Source organism: Ictalurus furcatus, chromosome 9 (assembly GCF_023375685.1).
Source record: "Ictalurus furcatus strain D&B chromosome 9, Billie_1.0, whole genome shotgun sequence".
NCBI lineage: Eukaryota > Metazoa > Chordata > Actinopteri > Siluriformes > Ictaluridae > Ictalurus > Ictalurus furcatus.
In genome coordinates, this window is record NC_071263.1 from 21,922,743 (window position 1) to 21,947,606 (window position 24,864).

General features: G+C 38.9%; 1 protein-coding gene across 1 annotated transcript in view; it reads right to left on the minus strand.

Moving 5' to 3' along the window:
* Positions 1-24,864, minus strand: part of myt1lb (myelin transcription factor 1-like, b) — a 114,413-nt gene that overhangs the window by 39,032 nt on the left and 50,517 nt on the right. Inside the window, exons 6-9 of the mRNA XM_053632407.1 lie at positions 16,705-17,159; positions 12,125-13,225; positions 5,249-5,383; positions 93-183 (exon numbers count right to left, since the gene is read on the minus strand). Of these exons, the coding sequence (XP_053488382.1) occupies positions 93-183; positions 5,249-5,383; positions 12,125-13,225; positions 16,705-17,159 (1,782 nt within the window). The remainder of the gene's footprint in view (positions 1-92; positions 184-5,248; positions 5,384-12,124; positions 13,226-16,704; positions 17,160-24,864) is intronic.

Below are 24,864 nucleotides of genomic sequence, written 5' to 3' on the forward strand. Positions count from 1 at the left end.
TAATATCTTCAGTACACAAAATAAATAAATAAATAAATTCACCAGACAGCAATAAAGAACAGAACCAATTCCTATATCGGCCGAGTTCTTACCTTCGATGTGAGTTCCTGTTGCTATTGACATGGCCGCGCCCTGTGCAGCCAGGTGTAGGACACTTAAGAACATTTTCATACATTGCAAGAACTTGAAAGCAGAGAAGAGAAGGGGTGGAAGACAGGCAAAATTAGGAGGCAGCAGAGTTAGTCATCTAGATTAATGTGAAGTAACAACATCAAACTGCATGCGAGACGACACACACATACGCCATGCCATTATACAGACAGCAGAAATACGTGATTGAGCAGTGGAAAGGTGGGAAACATTCCTTCCAGGATTTATGATTAGACTGATGGATAGTTGCATAATCCTGTCACAGATTTAAAACAAGTCTTCATTCAACATGTCACTGTAGCCAATGATGACCAATATAAAGTGACACAGGAACTGTTCTAATCCCTGTCCTGAGCTGTCAGATGATCTTAGCATAAACATAGTATGTATAGTAAGATGTCCTAATACTTTTGGTAATATTTTCTATGCATGTCATATTCATCAATTATTACAACTATGCTTAAAATTCTTCTGAAGTTGGGAATCATTGCTTGTACCTCAAATGATGCCTCATACAGCTCTTATAATGTGATAGAAATAATTCCTTGATAACTATAAGTATTCATTATAACAACATGTATTGTACTGCACCGACCTTTATAACTAATAATGACTGGTGAATAATTATCAAGTGATTGTAATATTAATGAACAATTATAAAACATTATTAACATTTAAAATATCATCACCAGAATGCTTCCAAAAATGACACACATATGCAGCACCTGAGATAACTTCCTTCCTCTCCAAGGTTACATACGTGTGTCCTTTTCATTTTTGGAAGCACTCCGTGATGACATTTTGTAATGTGACTTTATTGTTTTTGACATTTAAACATTTTCAGGCTTCACTAATGTGTCTGTACTGTATGTGTTCTTGTAATTAATGTGGAAATAAGTGTTTCGCTATTAGATTATTAAAATAAAGTTAAGCATGTTTTCCCTCTTTATTTGCAGCACTCAGTGATGAAATTTTAAATATTCATAATGTTTTTATTTTTATTTTTAAGATATATATGAAAATTGTGGTATAATTACGGTGGTGCAGTACAGCACCTTGTATTATAATACTGTAGTGACACTTACAACGTGATTAAAAGTCATCAAAGGAATTATTTATAGAACATTATAAGAGCTTTATGAGGCATTCTTAAAGTTACAAGGAAGCATTAGAAACTTATAAAGAATTCTAAGTACAGTTATAATAATTTATGATAATCTGTGAATATGCTTTATAGAAAGCTCATAGTTACCAATATTCTACCGAAATCAGAAATCAGCGGATAAACTGAAAATTGTCTCCTTCACATTGCATGGCTTACTTGCCTCAGTTTTTAACAAGCCTCCATCCTCAGTAAGTCTCACCATGAGGAAAAAAAACCCCCCAAAACTGTCCACGATGATCTGAAATCCCCACTGGCACCAATTAGATTAATGATCTTTAGGAAGTAGGGGAGAGGACAGAAGGAAGGAGCAGGGGCTCCGACACACACACACACACACACATTCTTTTTCTTCAAGTCTTCATCATCACCTCCTTAAACCCTCACCCTCATCCTCTCCTCCAGCTCTGACACATTAATTACTCTGCACCGGGCTTAATTGGACCAAGGCTACTACCTAGAGATGGACGGACTCTCAAATGCTTTGCTGCATTTTTATCGATGTGGCTCGAGGATATATGCATATGAGAATCGGAGGATTGTTGCGTAAATGTAATTTACACTGCTCAGAGACAAAACAGAGGATTATAGGTAATAACAAATTGGATTTCTACAGCTATCTTCCTGTGTCTGATGCCACATTTATTTATTAGGCAACAATATGCTAATCAAATCCATTTTTACAAAGGAAAGGGGGATTTTGTTTATTTCCCATATTTAACTAGGTGATTGTACTTATAGCTACATGACTATCTAGAAAAGCACTTCATAAGAACTGATATAAGCTTACATAAACATTTATAACTGCATATTTCAACTGGTGTCAGCTGTCATTAAAATTATTTTTATCAATTTCGATGACAATATTTCAAATTGATCATTTTTTAAACCTCCCACACCTGGGACTTGGTAATAACACTGACTTGCTGTATAACATTTTATAGTGGAGGTTTACAGACAGTATATATATATATATATATATATATATATATATATATATATATATATATATATATATATATATATTTCTCTGTCTCTTAAACATTCCAACTTCCTGTATATGATCTATTTAATTAATAACTATAGCAGTGACATTAAACTTTAATTATGTATATTTACAGTTTATTTATAGTTATGTATACTTTCTCTGGCCCTTAAAAGGAATTTTATTTAGCTGTATATAGGAATAATATAGGAATTAGCTGTGTATAGTTTTAATTTCTATAAACTGTAAGTATACAATACTGTATATGATCTTCTGGCTCATACGTAAAGTCAATTATATATTTTTGCAAATGTGATTATCAATACCTACAGTATGGCAGTGATATGTCACTGTAATAACCGAATTACATAACTGTGGTGTACAAGGTTTGTTTTGTAATGAAATTCACAGAAGACTTATTATAAAACCTTATTATAATGACATGTTAGTTTATTTTCACTTTAGTTACCAGTTTGCTACATTACCCACAATGAACAGACATTCAACTGCCTGCTAATAGTGGAGCCAGTGGGATACAGGGTTCCAAACCTTCAACTTGTATGCTAATATGACCATCAACACCATTGCGCTCATCATCTTGTAGATCGCTAACAAGCCAAGCTGAGGTGCTGCTCTAACTCAGCTGTTTCGTATTTCGCATTTTGCATTGCATTCAGTAACTTTGAGTCCCGTGTTGAGGGTTTAAATATGTGTGATGTAGTACTATAAAGGTTTCAGGTAGACTGTAAATAAAGGGTCTAAAACTGGATGTTTTGGTATCTACTCACATCTCTCTCTTTCTTTCTCTCTCACACACACACTTTTTTGAGGCTTTTAATAAATTGTTGTGTGCTCTTTGCCAGCCCTGTGGTGTATCCAGCAGACTGAAAGGTGACCTGTTGTGAGCATGTCGAGCTATCGACAGGTTGCTGCTAAAAAATGCATTATGTGCAATGGAGCAGCTGTAGAGATACTCTCCCCTATCAACGTGCACTCAATAACCTGCCCGAAGAGCACAGTGTCCCGCCAGTGCTGCAGCCTGCGGTGTGTTTGTCTGACACGCTCACACACATTCACACAAACAGTGAAGCACTGACATATTATAACACATTCATCTCTAAGAGTGGACAATGTATTATTAATGCCGTGTCTTTATTCTGTCTGCAATTCACGATGCGCAGAGACGTTCCAGCAGAAATCTTGTGCAAATAATGACTAAATTAGGTTGCCCTTCTCTAGTCTATTATCGAAAACCCTTGTCTTCAGTAAAATAAATTCTTTAGGTTTTCAATTAAATTAAAATCTCATTCCTGCCAATTTATTCTAAGCTAAATATGTGCTAAATATGCAACACTTTACACGCATTTAAGCTTGAATAATTATGGATTAGGAATGTTTTTCAAGTTGTTCCCAGTATTATATTGCTTTATACCACATTGCTGATGAATTCTCGATTCTGGACTGGTTAGAAGGCAGTGAGTAATTTTCTGTAGCAATAGCTCTGACAATAGTTCCAGCTGCAAGGCAAATCACAGGTTTATATCAAGGCACTTGTTCTAATACCTTATTGTTTCTATAGTAACAGCTCATTTATGGGGATTTGTATGGCAGACACTGCCCATAATCTAAAACTAATAACAGACTAATTTAAAAAAAAATATATATATATTGTTATTGCTATTTAACAAAGACAAAATGTGTAATCATTGATACAGTAAAGTTTTCTGTGAGGTCATGTTTATTTAGCATTTATGGAAGGAGTCTCTAGTGTCAGAGCCTTAAAGATTTCTCTGTAACATGACACACTGCATTTCTTGTCTTATTACCTTTAAGAGATAGAAATAAGAGAGGCTGGTGAAGGAAATGTTTATATAGTTGTAATAACTCGATTGATAACAGTAACTAACTTCCTAGTTAACTTAAATGCAACTATAAATGGCTAAAAAGTACAATGTGTTATTTTTTTAAATCAGTAAAACACTTTGGGATGTGCTGTTTTATCAGGCCGCATCCCACCACCCCAGCTTTGATTCTTTCTCGATGACAGCATGCCCTGTCATGTTTCATTTCTTACTTGTTGTTACCAAAAGTAATGAGTTTTCTCATAATCAATAAAAGCACTTCTGAAGTTCCATCTGAGGATAAAGCATATGGTTGAAGTCTAAGGTCATTCCAGACCTCACTTGGCATCTCCTGAACTCAGAGACTGCTTAAATTACACCTCTTGACATCTGGACACTTTATAGGCAAATCTTTTTATGTTAACTAATTTTCTGGGCTGTCATTAAAGCTGTCAGCTCGTTTGATTGCCTTCTGGGTCATTTGCTACCATAACGTTAGATCCTCTCTTTGGTTTAATGGATCGTGTAAAAGATAGTTTATAGGGAGATTTGCACAAGGTGAATGAGCGCAGAGAGTGAGAGAATGCTCACCATGCTTCCTGTTTACAGCAGAGATTACAGCAAAGCCATAATTATTACCATTCGTACAACTGGATATACCTTAAAAATCTAAAGCAAAAACAAAATTTAACCAGCTTAATAAAGTATAAAATCTTGAACATGGTCAAATTCAACAGAAGGTTGTTTTTTTTGTGTGTGTTTAAGTTTTATCTTAGAAGTTTTATCTTGTACAGGATGTTCCCAAGTTTTAGATTTAATTGTATTGATTTATAGACAAAATAATAGTGCATAAGATTCCAAATGAGCATGCTTAAACGAGAACACAGAAGATGAAAAGAATGAATCTATGCAAAACAAAATAAAAATGAAGCCACTAGGAAAATGGCCTTGACAATTAAAAGACAATAACAGAAAAGCACAGCATGATCGTTAGGCAGGACAAATCGAAGCTAAACAGCCTCACAGAGACACAGGGAAAGCAGAAGAACAGAAGCAGGCCAGCAAGCCACAGAAGCAGGTTACTGTGTATGAGGTGAGTGTATGTCTTACTTTCTGGAGGAACTCTGTCTTTATGTGGGCAACCAGACAGGCTTCGATGGTGAGGATACAACCCAGTCACATGACCTGTGCCGTCACAACCCGGCGTTGGGCATCGACTCTCTTTCTTCTCCGACCTTGAAGAATCTACACATGCATGTAAACACATGAAAACGTACAAGGAAGTGTAAATGGACCCCGAAGACTTTTTGTAATGCAGACATGTCTATGTAAGAGCAGGTCATCAGTAGCTAGTAAGGATGCGCAGAGACGTTCCAGCAGAAATCTTGTGCAAATAATGACTAAATTAGGTTGCCCTTCTCTAGTCTATTATCGAAACCCATGTCTTCAGTAAAATAAATTCTTTAGGTTTAGGTTTAGATTGAGAAAATACTGCCTCAGAATTATGTTACATCTGAAAGTAAACCCCAAAATGTCAACAATGTGATTTTTTTTAAACAACTATCATCATATAATATTCTATAAAAGATCTTTGCAAATAATCATCAAGACAACCCTATTATAAACAAAATAAAATAAAATAAAACAAAAAAATTGTATTTTTCCTAATGTCTGAGTGATGCACCTTCTGTTCACCTGAAATATAAGTGAGAAATAATCCACGGCTAGGCGTGCATTACACGATTTTATTGCATGACCCGGAGGCAAAGAACCACCGGACGCAAAGCATTAAAATCGTGTAATGCACACCTCGCCGTGGATTATCCCGCTCAGACTATGGTCACTTGCAAGCATTGAAAAGTTACAGCTGTCTTTGATATTTGCAGTGCAAAATTTGACTGAAAGGATAAAAATAACGCTTCATTTTCCGTTAGTTATTTTAGGTTGTTAGATCTAGAACACCTACAGAGATAAATTAGTGCGATAAGATTATATTTATTTGAATTAATTATTACAGATAGTTATTAGAGAGAGAGAGAGAGAGAGAGAGAGAGAGAGAGAGAGAGAGAGAGAGATTGTGTGTGTGTGAATTACCTGACCCTGTGCCGCATCTCTACTAATAATGACCCTGAGTTTAACTACTCCATGCAACTGTAACTATATGTTACTATGGTTACAGTTGTTTATAGGCAGCATATTAATTTAGAACAGTGATTAAACTGACTAGAACTACCTGTGCATTATTTGGTTTTAGCGCACATCTTCCAGCCAATCAGAATCGAGTATTCAGACAGACCATGGTATAATTAAATGCATATGTGCTATTAGCTAGGTTAAACTTCTTAATTAGTGCTGGACACAATACATTTCCCAATGTCTTTATTAAGCGTTTTACAACTATCACAACCTTTTGCTCTTGCTAGTGGAGCTAAATTGATATTGAATGCAGGACAGTCCTATCAATAATTACTGGAGATGTTTCTTTAAAGAAGAGGGTAAATTGGACTGATACAGAAACAGTGAGAGATACTGAGAGAGAGAGAGAGAGAGATGACATAAATTTTTTAAGCATGGTGTAACCTAATAACCAGTATCACACTGTGTTTTGTATGAAAATGAGACCGGTCAGTGGGAAAGAATAGCAGGAGAAAACAGAGTGGAGAAAGACAGAGTGTTTGGACATAGATTGAGTGTTAAGAAATTTAGAGCTGAGTTACACACGTGTAGTGAGTAGTTAATACATCGGATGTAACATAAAAACCACTTAGACAGCTGCCCTGGAGTGACATGTCCGATGGAATTTGCCAGATTTTTTAATTAATTAATTTTTTTTATTTGAAATAAGTTTTTCTTGCACGATATTTTTTCAAGCAAGAAGCAGTATTAAGTCCAGCACTGTGTCTTTGCTGATTGTTTACTATGATTATTTTTTATTCCACCAATAATGACGTCGACAAAAGTCAGAGACCGTTTTAGAGGTGAGAAAAAATTGCTGCTATTTAGTGGTTTAAGATTTCTGATCCAGTAGAATTGATCTTTCAAGAGATTAGTACAGATGAATCATATGCAATTCTACACATCTGACCACAGGTCAGCTTTCAGGTTGTCTTTAGTATAGTGTTAGTATATCTATACATTACACGTCCATATCGAGTTGTTTCATGAAAACTGACACACAGCCTGCTGTTTTTTCAGAGCAAAAGAGTAGAGGAGTGTGATGCACATTAGACAGCACTGAATATCGACTGTGGCTTGAGACAGGCCATGCTTTGCATAGCAAATGGCCCCCATTACCATAGCATCTGGGGATAATTAATGTGCAGTCAGTGGTCCTGTCGTTCGTTATCAGTCATACTGATATTGTTCAATTTCCATCTCCGCCTCGTGCCTTTTTTAAGGAGGAACTCCTTCCATAACTGTCAGCCCAGCACACTTTTATAAATCATAATGGCCCCTGGTCAGGCAGCCTCTGCCGCTATCTGTGCTGGGGAGAGATGTTATCGTGACGTAATGGCTGTGCATCCCTCATTATTCTGACATTATTCCGATAGAGTATGCCCAGTATGCCAACCCAACGTCCTTCGGTGCAGGCTGAAATGGTCTTCCTCTCTATCTAATCAAGTTCTGCGTAGCTGTGATCAAACGTCTACACTGTGTCAGCATATAAAATGGATGATAACAAGAATTATTAATTTGGCATAATGATAGCAACATAAATAAGCAATTTTCTGCTTGGAAATGTCAGACTAATAGTGCCATATATTTGACATGGGTTAATCGAGCTTTTAGTGTGAGTGCACTGCGAACCAAGATCCTGTATTACTGATATTATTGATTTACATAATACTTTCAGCGTTACTTTCAATCGTAAAGCTTGAAAGTATGTGATCTACTGTATCTATATAATAAACGTCAACATTCTAATTCTACAGCAGTAAACTATCACAGTCAGTCTTGTACTGGCAGGCAGTAAATCTGCCCAGAATAGGTGACACAGTTTAATTTGGTGTACACTATTTCCACTGCATGACTGTGGGCTTGTTCTCCAGTATTAAAGCTACAGTACATATTCTACAAGAGCCCAGGGTTCTCTAGGTTTATAAATAGGTGGCTAGAATGCAGAATGCATCCTGGGGAAGAGATTTGTTGGCCTTTCAGCCCCTGCCATTACTTATGCCTGACAGGTGCAGACGCTGATGTAACCATGCTGGCCTATTTGAACAACATAAGCCGCTGCTGCCTGCACTATGGGATGGTGGTACTGAAATTGGATGTAGATGTCGTTTCCGGGGTCACAGCGAGTACTTTCTACAAACATGTAAGTGAGAGAATGTTACCACTCAAACTACAAAGCCTGGTTTTACAAAGGCTTTGAATATACAGTCCAGTTTAAAACTATTGGAACGGCAAGGCCAATTCACTGTTTGTGCTATTCAGGAAAGAGATTTGGGTTTGAGCTCACAAGATACGAGACGAGAGTTTAGGATTTCAGCTTTTATTTACTGGTATTTACATCTAGATGTGTCAAACAACATAAAATATAGAACCTTGTGTATCAGATGTATAGGATATTAAAGTAAATTAAAGTAAATAACACTTAATATCCAATGGCTTGCAATAACTGCATAAAGCCTGTGACTCAGTGACATCACCAAATTGTTAGTTTCTTCTTTTGTGAAGCTTATCCAGGCCTTTACCGCAGCCTCTTTCAGTTGTTGTTTGATATGTTTCACAGATGAGCTTGTATGTTTTGGATCATGAGCAGATCCTTTCACTACACTTTGGCTTTTCCATCATTTTGGAAGAGGTTAATCTTGGTTCCAGAACTTTTGTGGCTCATTTCTGTATTTCTCTGCAAATTCCAATCTGGCTTTCCGATTCTTACTGCTGATGAGTGCTTTGTATCTTGTGGTATGTCTTCTATATTTCTGCTCTCAAAGTCTTCTTTGAATGGGGGATTGGGATATCTTCACCCCTGCCCTGTGAAGGTTGTTGGTGATGTCACTGACTGTTGTTTTTGAGTTTTTCTTCACAGAGATTTTGTCATCAGTTGTTTTCCTTGGCTGACCCATTCGGTGTCTGTTGCTCAGTACACCAGTGGGTTCTTTTTTTTTTTCAGGACTTTCCAAATTGTTGTACTGGCTATGCCCAATGTTTGTGCAATGCCTTTGATTGATTTCCCCTCTTTTCTCAGCTTCTAAATGGCTTTCTTTTCTCCCATAGACAGCACTCTAGTATTCATATTGGTTTATCCTTTTTAAAAACAAATGTCGTCTTCATAGGTGAAATGGAAGACTAAAAGCAAGAGTAAACACATCTACATATAAATACTATGAAATAGTAACTGAAATGATTTAATACCATGAACTTAATAACTGAAAATCCTCTTTGGATCTCAAACCCAAATGTTTTCAGTCTAAAGCAAAAACAAATGAACTGGCCTTGCATTATCAAAAGTTTCAGAGGGGCAGCCATCTTGTGTATGCGTAGGTAAAGGAAAGTAATCCACGGTTAAGTGTGCTTTACTCATGCAGTGAACACTATGCTTGAACAAGTGGTTTGTTACATGCCATAGAGAAACAGACATACACCTAAATTGATTCAGCTTAAATACCAGCTGTCAAGGTATCTGTGATGCACTCACACTGTCAGACACACTGTAGAGATGCCAGTGGACAATATTGGAATGTTTGAATTATGATTACAAAGTGGGGTGGGGGGGGGGGGGGGATTTATCGAAGAGAACAAAACTCACTGAATTAATAAAAATGAATGAATTAAACAAACCGAGCATCTTTAATAAGAGCGACGATGAAGCTTGTGGTTATTACATGCTGTGACTGACATTTACCTTGGAAATGAGACTATGGAGACTGATGTGGATGCCAATGATTTAAAATGTTGTAACTTTACTTGTGGTTGTGATACATGAAAAAGAGAAAAAAAAATCACTTCAGGAAAGCCTGTCGTTTTCAGAATGAATGTTGACATTTCACAAAGTAAAGCATTTTCCCAGTCCACCAAAAAAACAATATAGATTTATAGAATTATCTATACTCTATACCAAAACTGTTTTTGAATTATGGAACAAATCAATATGTAATCTGTGTCAAAATGTTTTTGTGTTTTGTATTTTCAGTAATAGTATATTGTGTTGTTATATTATGTAATCTGATGCTCATGTAATTCTGGTGGATTTTAGAACAAGGGCTTGCACAAGAGCAGCTCTAGCACACATTTTCTGCAACACAGAAGACTTATTAAAGGCAACACCTTGTGTTTGTCACAGTTCATGAACATCACAGCACCTAACTGACTCTTTAGAGAGGAAATGGAGACATAGCCATGTGCTATTTGTTTCTAGCAAGCTGCAAAAACCATGACTGTGGCTACTGGATTGTTAATGTGGTTTAAACTTTTCTCAGAATTGAGAAATTCTTGTACATAAAATTTTAGAAACAAAACAAAACAAAACAAATAATAGCAAGCTGTCAGGCTAAGATGCTATAATCTAGCTATGTTAAAATCTCACCAACACACAGGATAAAATATACAGTATAGCAGATTAATTTGTGGTACAGGAATGCCGTAGAATCCAAAGAGACCAACCCTATAAGATTCATTGTAGACCGTGATGCCATTTTTGAAGAGATTTTTGTTAGCAATAGCTTCCATCCACCATATAGCAACAGAGGTGGCACTGATTAGCATTATCTATAGCAGGGGTCATCAACTGGCAAAATATTCCAAGTGATTAAACCAAGTAATTGAAAAAAAAAGTGGTATCAGAGCCCATAAATGGCTGAAAAAAGTTCTGTAGCAGATTCTCTATTGCCACTTATCCAATTATTTTATTTATCTAAATTATTTAGCTGAAGGCAGCTCATCAAACCACAGACTAGCTACAGAGCTAAAGACAATAGGTCTGAAAGAAAAGAGTTTTCAAAGACTTTCATTAGTTTATTCATAGGTTTTTATTTACCCTCACAGGTCTGATTGGCAAACCAACAACATGGCTTGTTTGAAAAAAGTTGATGACAAATACAGAATGGTTAAAAATGAATCAACAAAGAAGTATGTGTTCATTCCCCCTGCATAATTTGTTTTGAGTCTTTGCCACTAAAAACAAAACTTCCATCCATCCATCCATTTACATTTATAGCATTTGGCAGAGTGGCTTACATTTATCTCATTTATACAACTGAGCAGTTGGAGGTTAAGGGCCTTGCCCAGGGGCCCAGTAGTGGCAGCTTGCCGGTCCTGGGATTTGAACTAACGACCTTCCGATCAGAAGTCCATCATCCTACACAGGGTCTCGAGGGAACCTGGAGCCTATCCCAGGAAACTTGGGTACAAGACGGGGTGCCAACCCATCCCAGGGTACAATTGCACACACATTCACACACTACAGACAATTTGGAAATGCCAATCAGCCTACAAAGCATGTCCTTGGATATGGGGAGGAAACAGGAGTACACGGAGGAAACTCCTGAACCTCGGGGAGAACATTCAAACTCCGCACACACAGGATGGAGGCATGATTTGAACCCCCAACCCTAGAGGTGCAGGGCAAAAATGATCTTATATGTAGCCAATAAATGAATCATCAGTGTAGCATTAGTCATGTTAGTTGCTCATCTGGACTTTTGTGCAACTGGACTTGAATACCACTGATCTATATTATCACCTGACAGAATGTGCATGCGTAATTTCAGGTGATACAATTTTTCATAATGCATTTTTGTTTCATTTTGCTTTGTTTTATGTATCAAATTATGTGTATAGTATAGTGTAGTATAGTATAGTACGTATATATGGATGTGTTTCATGTACCTCTGGTCTATCCTTTATGTAGCCACAAGATGACTGTACATGGATTAGCTGCTTACTAGCAACTACAAATGCATGACAGAAACACACCTTCAAACCATCATCATCTATTTGACAGTGTCTCACAACTACTCTCCTGAGTAAATGCTCACCCACCTTTATGGTAGTAGGACTTCTTGAGGCTATCATGATGCAGTCTGGCTTTACGCTCCTCTGCACAGCTGAGCCTCAGACCATGGTTCTCTTCATGCAGTTGCAATCTGTCTCTCCTGGCTGCCTCTGAGGCCATTTTGTCCCTCATAGCCTTGGCCCGCTCAGACTCCAACGCTATGGCCTTCTCCAGCAGCGACAGGTTGCCCTTGGTCATATCGAAGCCGTCATCAGAACGGTCCGAGGTGATTGATGTGGTGTCCTCATCTCTGTAAGCTTCGTACTCCCTGGCACAGCTGGAAAGAGCTTTTGAGCGCGGACTGAGCTGCTCCTCCAGCTTCATAAGGTTGACCATGTCCGAATAGTTGCGCTCCAAGACACGGCGTTCCTCTGAGTTTTGCTGCTGATGGCATTCTCCATAGATGTCCTGGTGCAGCAGAGCGTCCTGTTGCCCCTCCTGACTGTGGCTGAGGCGCTCAGCTGGCTTTGTTTCGCTTAATTTGCGTGCCAGGTCGAAGCACTGATTGCGTAGACACTCCAGACTGCTCAAGCATACCTCCTCATCACTTTCCTCAATCATCTGTCCATTGCTAGAGGGCTTGTTTTGTGCAAAACTGCTACTATTACCATTACACCCATAACCAGCAAACCCATTCATGTTGCTGTGGTCCTCGTTTTTCATTCCATCTTCCAGATACGCCCTTTCTTCAAGGTTGTCAGAGAGCACAGCTCCATGACCCTGGGCCAGCAGTTTCAGAGAATCCACAGTCTCCTTTACCACATCACTGTCCACGTCAAGGCTCAGCTCACCCTTCTTAGAGCCATTGTCGCACTCCTCTTCCTCTTCTTCTTCCTCCTCTTCTTCGTCATCCTCTTCTTCCTCCTCCTCCTCTTCCTCCTCCTCTTCCTCCTCAGCACTATGGGAGGAGTTGCTGTTCATCTCGGACTCTGTCATGGCCCGGTAAGCGGCATCCTCTGCAATCTTGCCCAGGTTGAGCAGAGACTTAGCCACCAGCTCATCATAGTTGTCGTATTCATCATTGTTGTTGTCATCCTTCTCCACCATTGGACTGGGTTTGGTGTAGATCCCGTTTACCTGATTGCCATCTGGGAAATAGAAGGAAGTGGATTTGATTAACAAACTTTTACTATACAAATAATATAATCATATTTTATCAAGATGGAAATATTGCACAAATAGAATAATCAATTGGCAAACAGATCTTACAGCAGACATATTTATTGTCTTCTATTCCAGAGACTTTAAAGCCATTAAAGAGGAAAAGTACAAAGGGTCAGTGATCAATATAGACAAAATTACCCAGAGAACTATACCTTATTCCTGTCACTATTACTTCCCACCAAAACCACTGTAAATTACAAGATGTGTCCTGTATAGTGTGCAGTATACTGTATGCACATTTTGACTGTTTCTTTGTTGCCGAATTGTCACTTTGTGCTTATATCAGTAGAATTGATGTTCATCGATCATCCATCCATCCATTTTCCATACCTTATCTTACATAGGGTCATGGGGAAGCTTGGAGCATATCTCAGGGAACTCGGGGCACAAGGCGGGGGAACCAAGGCGGGATGATACCAACCCATCACGTAGCACAGTTACACACATTCACACACCAATGTACAAATTTCTAAATGCCAGTCAGCCTACAACACATATCTTTGGACTGGACATATCTTTTGGACATTTATTATCTTAATTCGTTTATGTTATAGTTGAGATCTTTTGCATGTGGGACTGAATATTAAGCATCAAAAGAATGTCACGTGAAACAGAAAGTGAAAATGGTGAAAAGTTCATGAGAGGTGAGCTGACCTTGTGCAAAGTGCAACTTTGAATGATAAAGGTATTGGTATTCTAACAGCATTGATACCACTGACTAGCATGTAAATAAATTGGTTATTTTATTAAGTACTATTACTTTTCATTGGATTTGGATGGATTTGTATTGTGTTTACACTTCACTTACGCCAGTGATTAACACGTTGGACTATTATTTGGAAGGTTGTGAGTTCAAATCTCAGCACTGTCAAGCTGAAACTGCTGGGCCCTTGAGCAAGACCCTTAACCCTCAACTGCTCAGTTGTATAAATTCGATACATGTAAGTTGCTCTGGATAAGGGCGTCTACCAAATGCCATAAATGTAAATCTAAATGAGCAACAGGATGTATGGGCATCCTGTTGCTCATTTAGATTTACATTTATGGCATTTGGTAGACGCCCTTATCCAGAGCAAATTTTCACAAATTTTGTGGATTTAAATGCTGGTTAAAATAAAAGCACAGCAAAAAGATGCTCCAAAATTTATCTATGCATCGTTTTTTAAAAATGACTAAGTTTAATTAGCAGCTTTAATTGTATTTGCAGTTAGTACTTGGATGGTGTAGTCTATGTATGTTGAAGTTGTGCGAAATAAATAATGGACATCCATGCAATCAGATGAGGGACAGGACTTATGGCTGTGCTTGAGGTCAGTACCATCTTATACCTGTGCTAAGACAGGCAGTAATGCATGCACTTTTTTTTTGGACCAAAATAGGTTCACACTCTTTTACGTCATTTCAAACACAACAAATATATGACCCCCAAAAAGTAAAGGAGCCCAAACATGAAATTGGCTAGCATTCAACCAAAAAACCACACAGATACATTAATCAGCAAATTATGCTTGAGGAAATAGAGCCCATTTACATGTTATTGTGAAAAGTGAAAATTACAATATCAATGATCAAAATGTGCTCCAAAATGTAACATCAAGATGGATTTCAGTGAATACTATGTGTAGTATTTGTCAAAGCAGAGATTTAAAAGAATAATGGTAGGCATCAAAATGCTTTGGACACTGAGACACCTGGTGGAAACAGTCGGGTTTAAATGTGCCATGGAAAAGCAATTTGAAGAGCAATCAAGGTACACAAAGGAGACTGGAAGTGAAACAGATTGAATAGGAAGCAGGCAGCAAAGCGGAATTGGAGGGATTAGCAATGCTACAATGTGCATGCTATTGAAAACGGTAACAATGACACTTCACTTACAACTGAGAGATGGGAATCTTTTGTCACTTCTCTCAGGTTTTGCCTGTAGATGGCAATAACCCAGAACAGTTGATACTGTATGAGTCATTTATTATGACAAAAGTTAGATCCATTGGAGGATGTAATGCAATTATGTAGGACACTGAATTTTTTCAGTGTTTACTCATCAGTACACTCACTCGCTGTACTATAGCACATCATAAAGCATTAAAGCAAATCATGTAGGATCTACCATTCATAATTAGACTTGAAGGCAATGTCAGGTCTGATTGGGGACTGGGTGAAGCAACGCTACTGCCCAGTGTGGTGCCCAGAGTGTCTGCAAAAGATGATATGTTATCCATCTAATCTTGTGTCTGTGCAGCAGCACAAAACGCACCCACTCATACAGACCTTCAGACTTTATGACCATGAGGATGAGGTCATGCTGTTCAGGCCTACTATCTACTAATGTAATTTTGCTGTGAGAATAAAATATAGATTCCTGGAAGACTTTTGTCTGCCATGCTTACTTACAATCATGGCAATGATGTTTCTTTTGTTCTTATGAAAGGACAACTGCAACAAACTCTGGATGTCATTGAACATCTAGAACCGTTCAGGGAATAATTACTTGCACACTTATATATACATATATATACATAAAATCAATACGTGGTCTTCAATGTTGCAAATGATTTATTTTATAATTCAATTCTTAGTTGAATTTTTTTCCTTGAGTGGTTTCCAGAATTACACAAACCAGCTTGCTGATAGTGACACTGGTCAGATTTCATTACCTGAAGAGGATGATGCAGCAGAGCTTTAGTCCTTTAGTGTATCCAGCTCTCTTTCACCTCCTGATCTCTATAATCTGCTCAAACAGATCAGCTTCTAAAGCTTTAACTTTTATGCTAAAACCATCATCAACACCCTTGTGCTTGTTGTCTTGTCAAGCAGCTGTATTGTGCCTCTCTCTTTTCTTTCTTTCAGAAAGAGATTTCTAATATATGGGTCAATCTTGTATTTACTGCACTGTATTTGTACCACCTGCAAATAGCTACCTGAGCTATGAATCTGACAAAACAGGGCATTATACTCCTGGAAGTAAGTGAGTGTGTGGGTGGCAATGGTCTGGAGGTGCTGTTTTTAGCCTGCTGCTGCGATCACATTGAAGGTTGCAGCAAAAGCATCCAAATGCACCTCAAATTACGGTGACCTTCCTCCAAAGAGCATGAGCAGTCAATTCTCCCTCCCTCTGGACCCTTTTCTGGAGCACAGTGTCTATAACTTTCAGTGAATTTCACAGTGATTTAATACTGAATCGAGATAAATATATGTTCAAAATATTATAGCCTACTATTAGATGTTTATTGGAACATTGACAATTTCTCATTTATATATTATTATATTAGTCAGATATGTGTTTTGTTTATTATCTCTATTTTATGGTTCATTATATTTCACCCATAAAAGATGAGCTGCTTAATCAGCATTTTTTCCAGATACAAATGCTTTATTAAAGAAAGAAAGAAAAAAAGGTTTGTACCTTGATCCTGATTGTGCTGCTCATCCTCCTCCTCCTCCTCCTCCTCGTCCTGTTCATCCTCATCTTCATCTTCCTCGTCCTCCCCTTCTCCTTCCTCACCCTCTTCTTCGTCTACCACGTCTTCTTCTTCTTGCTCCATTTCTTCCTCCTCTCCATTCTCTACCTCTCCTTCGACTTGCTCCACTTGTTCCTCATTGTCCGTGTACTCTTCCTCCACGTCCTCCTCTCCTTCGGCTTCTCCGTCTTCATCCTCCTCTTCCTCAACCTCCTCTTCCCCTGCTTCTTCCTCTTCCTCTTCTTCCTCTTCTTCCTTCTCCTCCACCATCTCTGTGTGGTAGCAGTCTTCCATGGGCTGCTGCTCTGTGTGTGTGTGAAAGGCCTTCCTCTTGGCCATGGGCTCTAGGGGCAGTCTGTCCTGTGTTCTCCTCTTCTTGGCCACAGGGCAGCCGTACACACTGCATGGGGAGAGATAAGAGAGAGCCAATTAAACAGCTGGCCTGCTTCGATTCAGTCTCTCCCCCGGTCTCAACACAACATGTCATTCAAGCCTGTCACAGGCTATTTTTAGAACTAGTCAAATCCAGTATGATGGAGGGAAAAAAGGAGTGGAATACTACCAATTACTCATAATGCTGTATATAGCTGAGACACTGTATAAAGCTGAGACACTGTATAAAACACTATTTGCAGATGTTGTAACTATGTGAGTTATGGTGGTTGATGCAATGTTTAGTGCTCCAAATATTCATGTCTATATCTGAATTTGGATTTAAACCAAAAGTTGGCGTGGTCTAAATCCCAAATTAAATATGATCTCCACCACTATGCCCCTGGAAACAGTGAAAACACTAGAAATGCCAGCACTGTCTGTGAATTTTGGCTCTGCCTACTACATCACCTACTACAAAACTACATCATTCTAGACGTGCACCCACTCTCTCAGTTATTATTTTTGTTTGTACCTTCATGCAATACTTTCTAATGAATTTCGTTGGTTCTAGTTCTTGAAATACTAAAAATAAACTAGTAGCTTGATTTTAACCATCCTGACCATGACCAGGCAGCTACTAAGGATGAATTAATGAATGCTATAGATGTTGATGTTCACAGTGTTGATGTTAATGAATGTGGTCTTTCTTTGCCCGTGAGCATGACATTAAAAACTTCCCGCTCACGTGACTTTTTGTTGCCTTCTGTGAGATCCCAGTGGTGATGCACACCTCAATCTCAATCAGATGCCCTGTGAACTTTTCTGTCAAGCTTTTTAAAAGAAAAATGAATAGTGCCCTTTTTATATGTATCTGTGTTTGTATCCATATAGAAAACATTATCTGTTCAATCCAAATAATGTATATGTATATGGTTACATCCTCAGCCCGTTAGTTGGTTAGACCGCATGAGTTCAGGAGAAAACTGTCCAGTTTCAAACAAAAGGTGGCATGGTTTTATTTCATTTGTTTTCATTTCAATGAAGTCGTATAAAGAGCACTAATCCTGCCTTTAACCCACATCTTCACCCCTGTATCTTTTGATATGGATTGGGTTTTTGCAAATTGTTACAAATTTGCAATGTGAGACATGTTGTAGACAGGAGAAAGAGTACACCATGGTTGTGTCATAGGGGAATTATTCACAAAAATGTCGTCCTTGCTGAAAAAGCCCAACATGTGTAATTGTAGCTTGTAATCTCGGCTATAAAGCATCTTTTGAAAAGCAAGATGATGCTTGTCACATCTCTGGGAACAACAATACAAATAAAAGAAACATAAATGCCAGTTATGCCAGTGATCATTTCATCAATTCATTTAAAAGAAACATGGTATTAATTTATTTCATTTAATTCTAAATGATATTGAAAGCATAATTATTACACATACACATAAGCTCCATTTGGGAGCTTATATATACATAAATACACACACACACACACACACACACACACACACACACACACACATACATATATATATATATATATATATATATATATATATATATATATATAAAGTATAAATATATGTAGGACAGGTATCACGTATTTCTATTTAGATTAACTAGAAACACTATATATTTATCTGGCAAAGATTAAATGATAAACAGCACCTCTTATATAAATGTAAACATCAACACAGAGCCTCGCCCATGATATATAGCTGAAGCATGAGCTGTAAACTCCCACAAAGTAGTCAGGAGATTATAGGGTGATTAATGGAATCTTGCACCTGAAGCTAAAATACATTCTATAGATCCACCTGGCAGAATACTCTAATCTGATAATCTATGTATTGAGTCGGAGTCCTGGCGGTCGGAGATGAATCTATTTCACTCTCTGAACCACAGGGAGTCAGTAATGACCCATTTCTCAGAACTGCACAACACCCCTGCTGAACAGGATTGCAACTTCAGGGAATATGACGAAAAATGCAGTGCACTTAGGAGCCATTCAACTATGAAAAGCTCCTGATTCATGTGAGAGCAGCCCCAATGTGTTTATCCCTCTTCACCGGTTGGAGGTGCATTGTCAGGCAGTGAAGTTCTGTTATTTGGATTTGGATAGCTTGAAAGTGAAACTGGCACCAGTGAAACTCGGCACTCTGTCAAGGTCAAACCAGTGGGATCTTGTATGGATGCCAGTCCCATTAGGAGTATTTAGGCTGACTGGCACTACATGGAGCGTAGGGAAGTAACCAAATATGCAAACATTATTCAGAATGAACAGACAATGCGTTCAAAGACAGCACACTATTTTTATTTTTATTTTTTTACCAGAAAGGTTCATCTGGTTGAGAGTAGAGGTGTTCAACAGGACTGAGGTCCCATGGGACGCAACAAAAAAATTGGCACGATCGGGAGCTTTTTACTTTCATGTAGGATGCTTGCGCACTTGGAGGATGTTAACACAAATGCAATACATTTACAGCATTTATTCATTCATCTTTAGTAACTGCCTGTCAGTGTCATGATGGTTTACGTTAGGATGCAAGTTTGTTTATATCTTGCAAAATGGAAATCATTAGAAACATTGCACATGGGTACCAACAACAAAAAAAAATAACTGTGCAAGCAGGATTTAAACAATGTGCTTTTTTTTGGTTGAGACCAATTATAACTCGAGTGATGTATCTGAGGTTGAGGAACTGTCAGAGCCAGAGTTCCCACAACATGCTGACAATACTGGCATTTCTGCCTTGCCGACTATGGGTATAAATCCAAAACCAGAAACAGATAGTAGCATTGTGTTGCATCCCTGATGGAGTGGTTCAGTGCCTTTCTGTTTTCTTTCCTTTACAATTGTCTATTTTTAATAGTAGCTATCTTGCATTGGTCGAACATCACCAAGGTTAACATTAGAAGAGTGCTTAGAGCAACGGACTGAAAACTACTTCCACTCTCTGCCCCCACTCTTCACACAAACACACACTCCTAATCCAATCTTTCCCATGTGGACCAAAACACAGTGCAGCTCAGCAGCTCAGACCCAAATTACACAGTGTCCATCATTCAGCTGGACGGCCCACTGGCAGGCTCAATATCCCAGGACTGGAAGATTACTTAATGGGCTGACCCTTCCACCCAGGGCGTCATATCATTAATTGGAGCCTGGCTCAGGAACTCATTCCTGGACTGACAGCCATGCCCAGCTCCCTTGCCTCCCCAGGGAGGGCTCCACCACACCGTGATCAATAGTACTTGTGACCAAACATCTCAAAAGCACATTAAAATGCCAGTCATTCCATCTCCCTAACCTCCAAATAAATCAGGCCTGCTCCCCTGCGGCCTCTGTGTGAACGGCCAGGCAGACAGGACAAGAGATGGAGTGAAAGAGAATGAGAGACATTCCCAGATCTGTCCAATCACGTCCATGGCTGTCTGGGTGGATGAGCTTGAGGAGGATGGAAGACTCATGAGATGCGTCAGACAGATGTGAAAGGAGACTGGCGTGGCTAACATGATGGCTATAGCCACTGACACCAGTAATAACTACAGATGATATTGATTGATAAGGTTGTTTTTTTTTTTTTAAATATTTAGTATTTAGGTCTTACATGACTGATATCCGAGCTATTTGAGTCAGTCGATACAATATGATATGTAAATACTATATTCTCAGGTTTAAGTTTAAATGGTAATATAATTTCTGTACCTTTTCTACCTTCATGTTTCATATACCTGTGAGTGTATGTGTGCGTGTGTATGTTGGCCCTGATGCTTAGAGCTGATGACTCATTCATTGAGGGTTTCTTGGTGCTGGTACATTCCCTATTCTTTTACCACATGACCTTGGAGAGAGAAAGACACACACACACACACACACCATTCGGCGCACACTGCAATTAAAATTCCATACGCACTTGACACTAAAGGTATTGTAGCTGTTCAGAAAAGACGACTTTTTTATTTCAGCTTCTGTAAACAACCTTGTCTGTATGTAGGCCTGTACAAAGTGTTGTGGCATGCTGCGCTTTGTGTTTTTGTCAAAAACTCCTTAAACCGGCAGGGGTGTGTAGATTTAAGAGCAAGAATCAGTTTACAGGGCAAAAAAAATTGTGAAAATAGGTCACTTAAATGACCACAGGGTGGTTTTTTAAAGAGTGCAGTTGCAATCTTGAGGTCCAGACATACAAACATTGTTCTTTGCTACATGGTGACTTATTGAAGTGCTGCGTTAGCACTAATGCTAAAGTGTAATCACTGCAGGGATTCAGGCTTTACCTGGTCATTAGCATCGCACGCCATTCTTCTCTATAATTTTTGGGTGGCCATAAATCAGGGCGAGGGATTGGGCTGAACAATTTCGAACTTCTCGCCGTATGAGTGAGCTTCTTGCAGTGCCCCATCTAACAGGATCTATAGGCACGTGCGGTAGGAGCGCCGTCGCCATGGTGATCTCCCGCTCAAATCCAAGTGGGATTTGCCATCTTGGCAAGCAGACAGGCAGGGCGCCAGCAGGAGGAAAGAGAAAAGGAGGTGTGGAGGGGTGTACTGTGATGATATTAGACCTAACAGACTTTTTCAATAGAAAAGTCAAACAAGAGAGTCTCAATTATGCTAGAGAAGTCATCATTCAATTCTGCTTGGGTGTTCACTTTAAATCCACCTCGATGGAAAGACAGAAAGAGCCAGAGCCTCCTAATGCTTTCTGCTTATGTATACATATTTAATATATACATATAGGACGCTCAAAAGAATGCAAGACTGAGATACGTCAGAAATTACACATTATTTCCTTTTCACTACAAACCTGATTGGCACACACACACACACACACACACACACACACACACACACACACACACACACACACACATACACACACCATTACTTCCACATCTCAAGCCTCCCAGGCAGTCTCTATTCAGCCACATCCAGTGTGAGTGTGAATACCAATGAGGGGGGATGCTTGCTCACAGCAGTAGCCTGAAGGAATGCTACAGCAGCAGGTGCTTTAAAATAGATCGTCTGACAAGCAAACACACACCAGCTTTGCAGGTTTAAGTCGCCACCTATGCAATAATTGTTCATAATATGATACACAATATCAGAATTGGGAAAAGGATTCAGAAAATTTCCACCTAGACATGCTTTAGGTTAGGTTAGGTTAGGTTTATGATATAGTCAGTCATATATTATCAAACCGGGCACACGGTGGCCTAGTGGTTAGCACATTCGCCTCACACCTCCAGAGTTGGGGGTTTGAGTTTGCATGTTCTCTCCATGCTGCAGGGGTTTAATCCCCCAGTCCAAAGACCTGCAAGGTAGGCTGATTGGCATGTCCAAAGTGTCCGTAGTGAATGAATGTGTATGTGATGGATAGGCACCCCATCCTGGGTGTACCCTGCCTTGTGCCCAATGTTCCCTGGGTTAGGCTCCAGGTTCCCCTGTAGGATAAGCGGTATAGAAAATGGATGCATGGATATAATCAAACCTAAACAAAAGTATTTATTCTCAGATAACCTATAGGAAGCATGCCCTATGTGCTTAGCATGCACTGAGGCTCCATCATGGGAGTGTTAGTTAATTACTGGAGCAATGGCCTGTACAGGTCCTCAGGGTGCAGTCTATAACACAGAGGTCTCCAAATGCACCAGCACATTTAATCTTACACCCAGGTAATTGCACCAATTAATCAAGCACTGCATCAAACAATGCAGTATAGTCTTTCCTACACTCCTCCAGGACTATATATACTGTACACAACATACAAACACAATAAGGCATACATACACACTAACATTTAGGAATTAGGAATGCATTATTCAGAATGAACAGACAACATGTTTTAAAAAGATACTGTATGAATAGAGAAATGAATAGAAAGCGCATTACTTGCATCTAGATTAGAGGTGTGCATCGGGACTGGAATCCCACAGGACACAACGCAAAGTTCATGCAAGCACAAGTGAGTGAGCGTTCAGTTATGAAGCTTGCAGAACAAAGACCACATTCATTAACTAATTCATGCAGTCTAACGCTAGGATACATCTTCTTTACCAACTGTACACCTGTACCAACATAATAGATCAGGCTGGTTCTTCAAATCTGGCCCTCGAAATCCACTGTCTTGCAGAGTTTACCTCCAATCTCAAACTCACAATTTTTACAGCAGAATGTAGAGGACTTATTTCCGTGAAAATTTCAGGTTTGTATCTGGTCCCCCACCAGAGATATTCAACCCAAAAATGAGGGAATCTTTTTTAAATATGGCACTTTCTCACCCCCATAAATTCTTTTTTAAAAAATCAGAGAAGTCTCAAACTTGTAATGTTCTGCATGCACACTATACTTACCTAGGTACCTCCTAAAAAAATGAAGACTGAGACTCAAACCCTTCCCATTATAAATTGACCCTAAAAGTGGAACTGTGAGCAATCTTGAAAACTATATTTGGACATAAGTTCTAAAGTTCTCTGTGCAAGGAACAAGAACGTGCAACATGTTTATTATGTCCATGTACCTTGTAATGTGCTCTAGAGATCAGTTTTTGTTCCAAGGAGCTTGGACCATCCTGGTCCCACGATATATATATATATATATATATATATATATATATATATATATATATATATATATATATATAAATTGTGATTTTGCAAAGACGATATATAGACATAATCACTCAAAACAAATTGAGAAAATTAAAATCGGTCGAGCAACCAAGTTTGCAATTATTGGACCACTTGAGATGGAATGGCCCTGTAACCATAAATGGTATGGCACCACCCCATTGTTAACTATTTTCCTATAACTGCATGTCCTACAGTATTTTATTGCACACTTATTTCCTACTCTTTTATTTACTAAATTCAACTCGAGGGGCGTCGTCTGGTCTGGGTTATCGTGTACTGTAGTTGGAACACATGGAGGGTCCTTTGGACAGAGGTCATGGTTCCTATCCTCACAGCCTCCTGCAGCTTCTCGTGCCCTACAGTGGCCTGGCATGCTTAGCATTCTATACACTCCATCTGTCTGTCTCTTTAATTTCCCATCTCTGGGATCACACAAAGAGCATGAAAATGAAATAATGCTACTAAAAATAATGATGAACTCAACATGAACTCCACGTGTTTCGAAACTATCCTGTCAAAACTGCCAAAAGTAATTAATTTATTAAATCAAATATGAAAACAATGGGATAATTCCTCATTCCTCAAGTGTATGATTGTATAATTGTATAACTGGTCCTTTCATCTCTAACCAACTCACTCATTAGGCGTTTATTTTTGTTTGGGAAAAGCAAGAATCATTTTAACCTGAATGCACTTTGAAAAGATTTCAACTGAAATCATAACTATCAGTATATTTAAATGCATCTTACCATCATGTATTTTTTTTTCTGCCCTGTTCCAAAAGCCCAACAATAGGACTTGATTAGACCCTCACCACACTGCCAGTGCCTATTGTTAATAGATCCTCCCTATGCAATTTTGCTTGCACCGTGCAGTCATTCAATCAAATTAAGCCTCCAATTAAATATGGAAATGTGCTTTGCAGTGGCAGGCTGTCTCAGAGGGGAGTTGATGGCATGTGACGGGAAGGAAGGGGCCTCTTTCTACTTTTTGGTGGTGCTGGCGGAGCCTGTGGCGTGATCAATGTGACCTTATCGGGCCGTGCACATGGCATCGCTTCACTGGGTCTGGAGATGGGCTTCAGATGGCATCG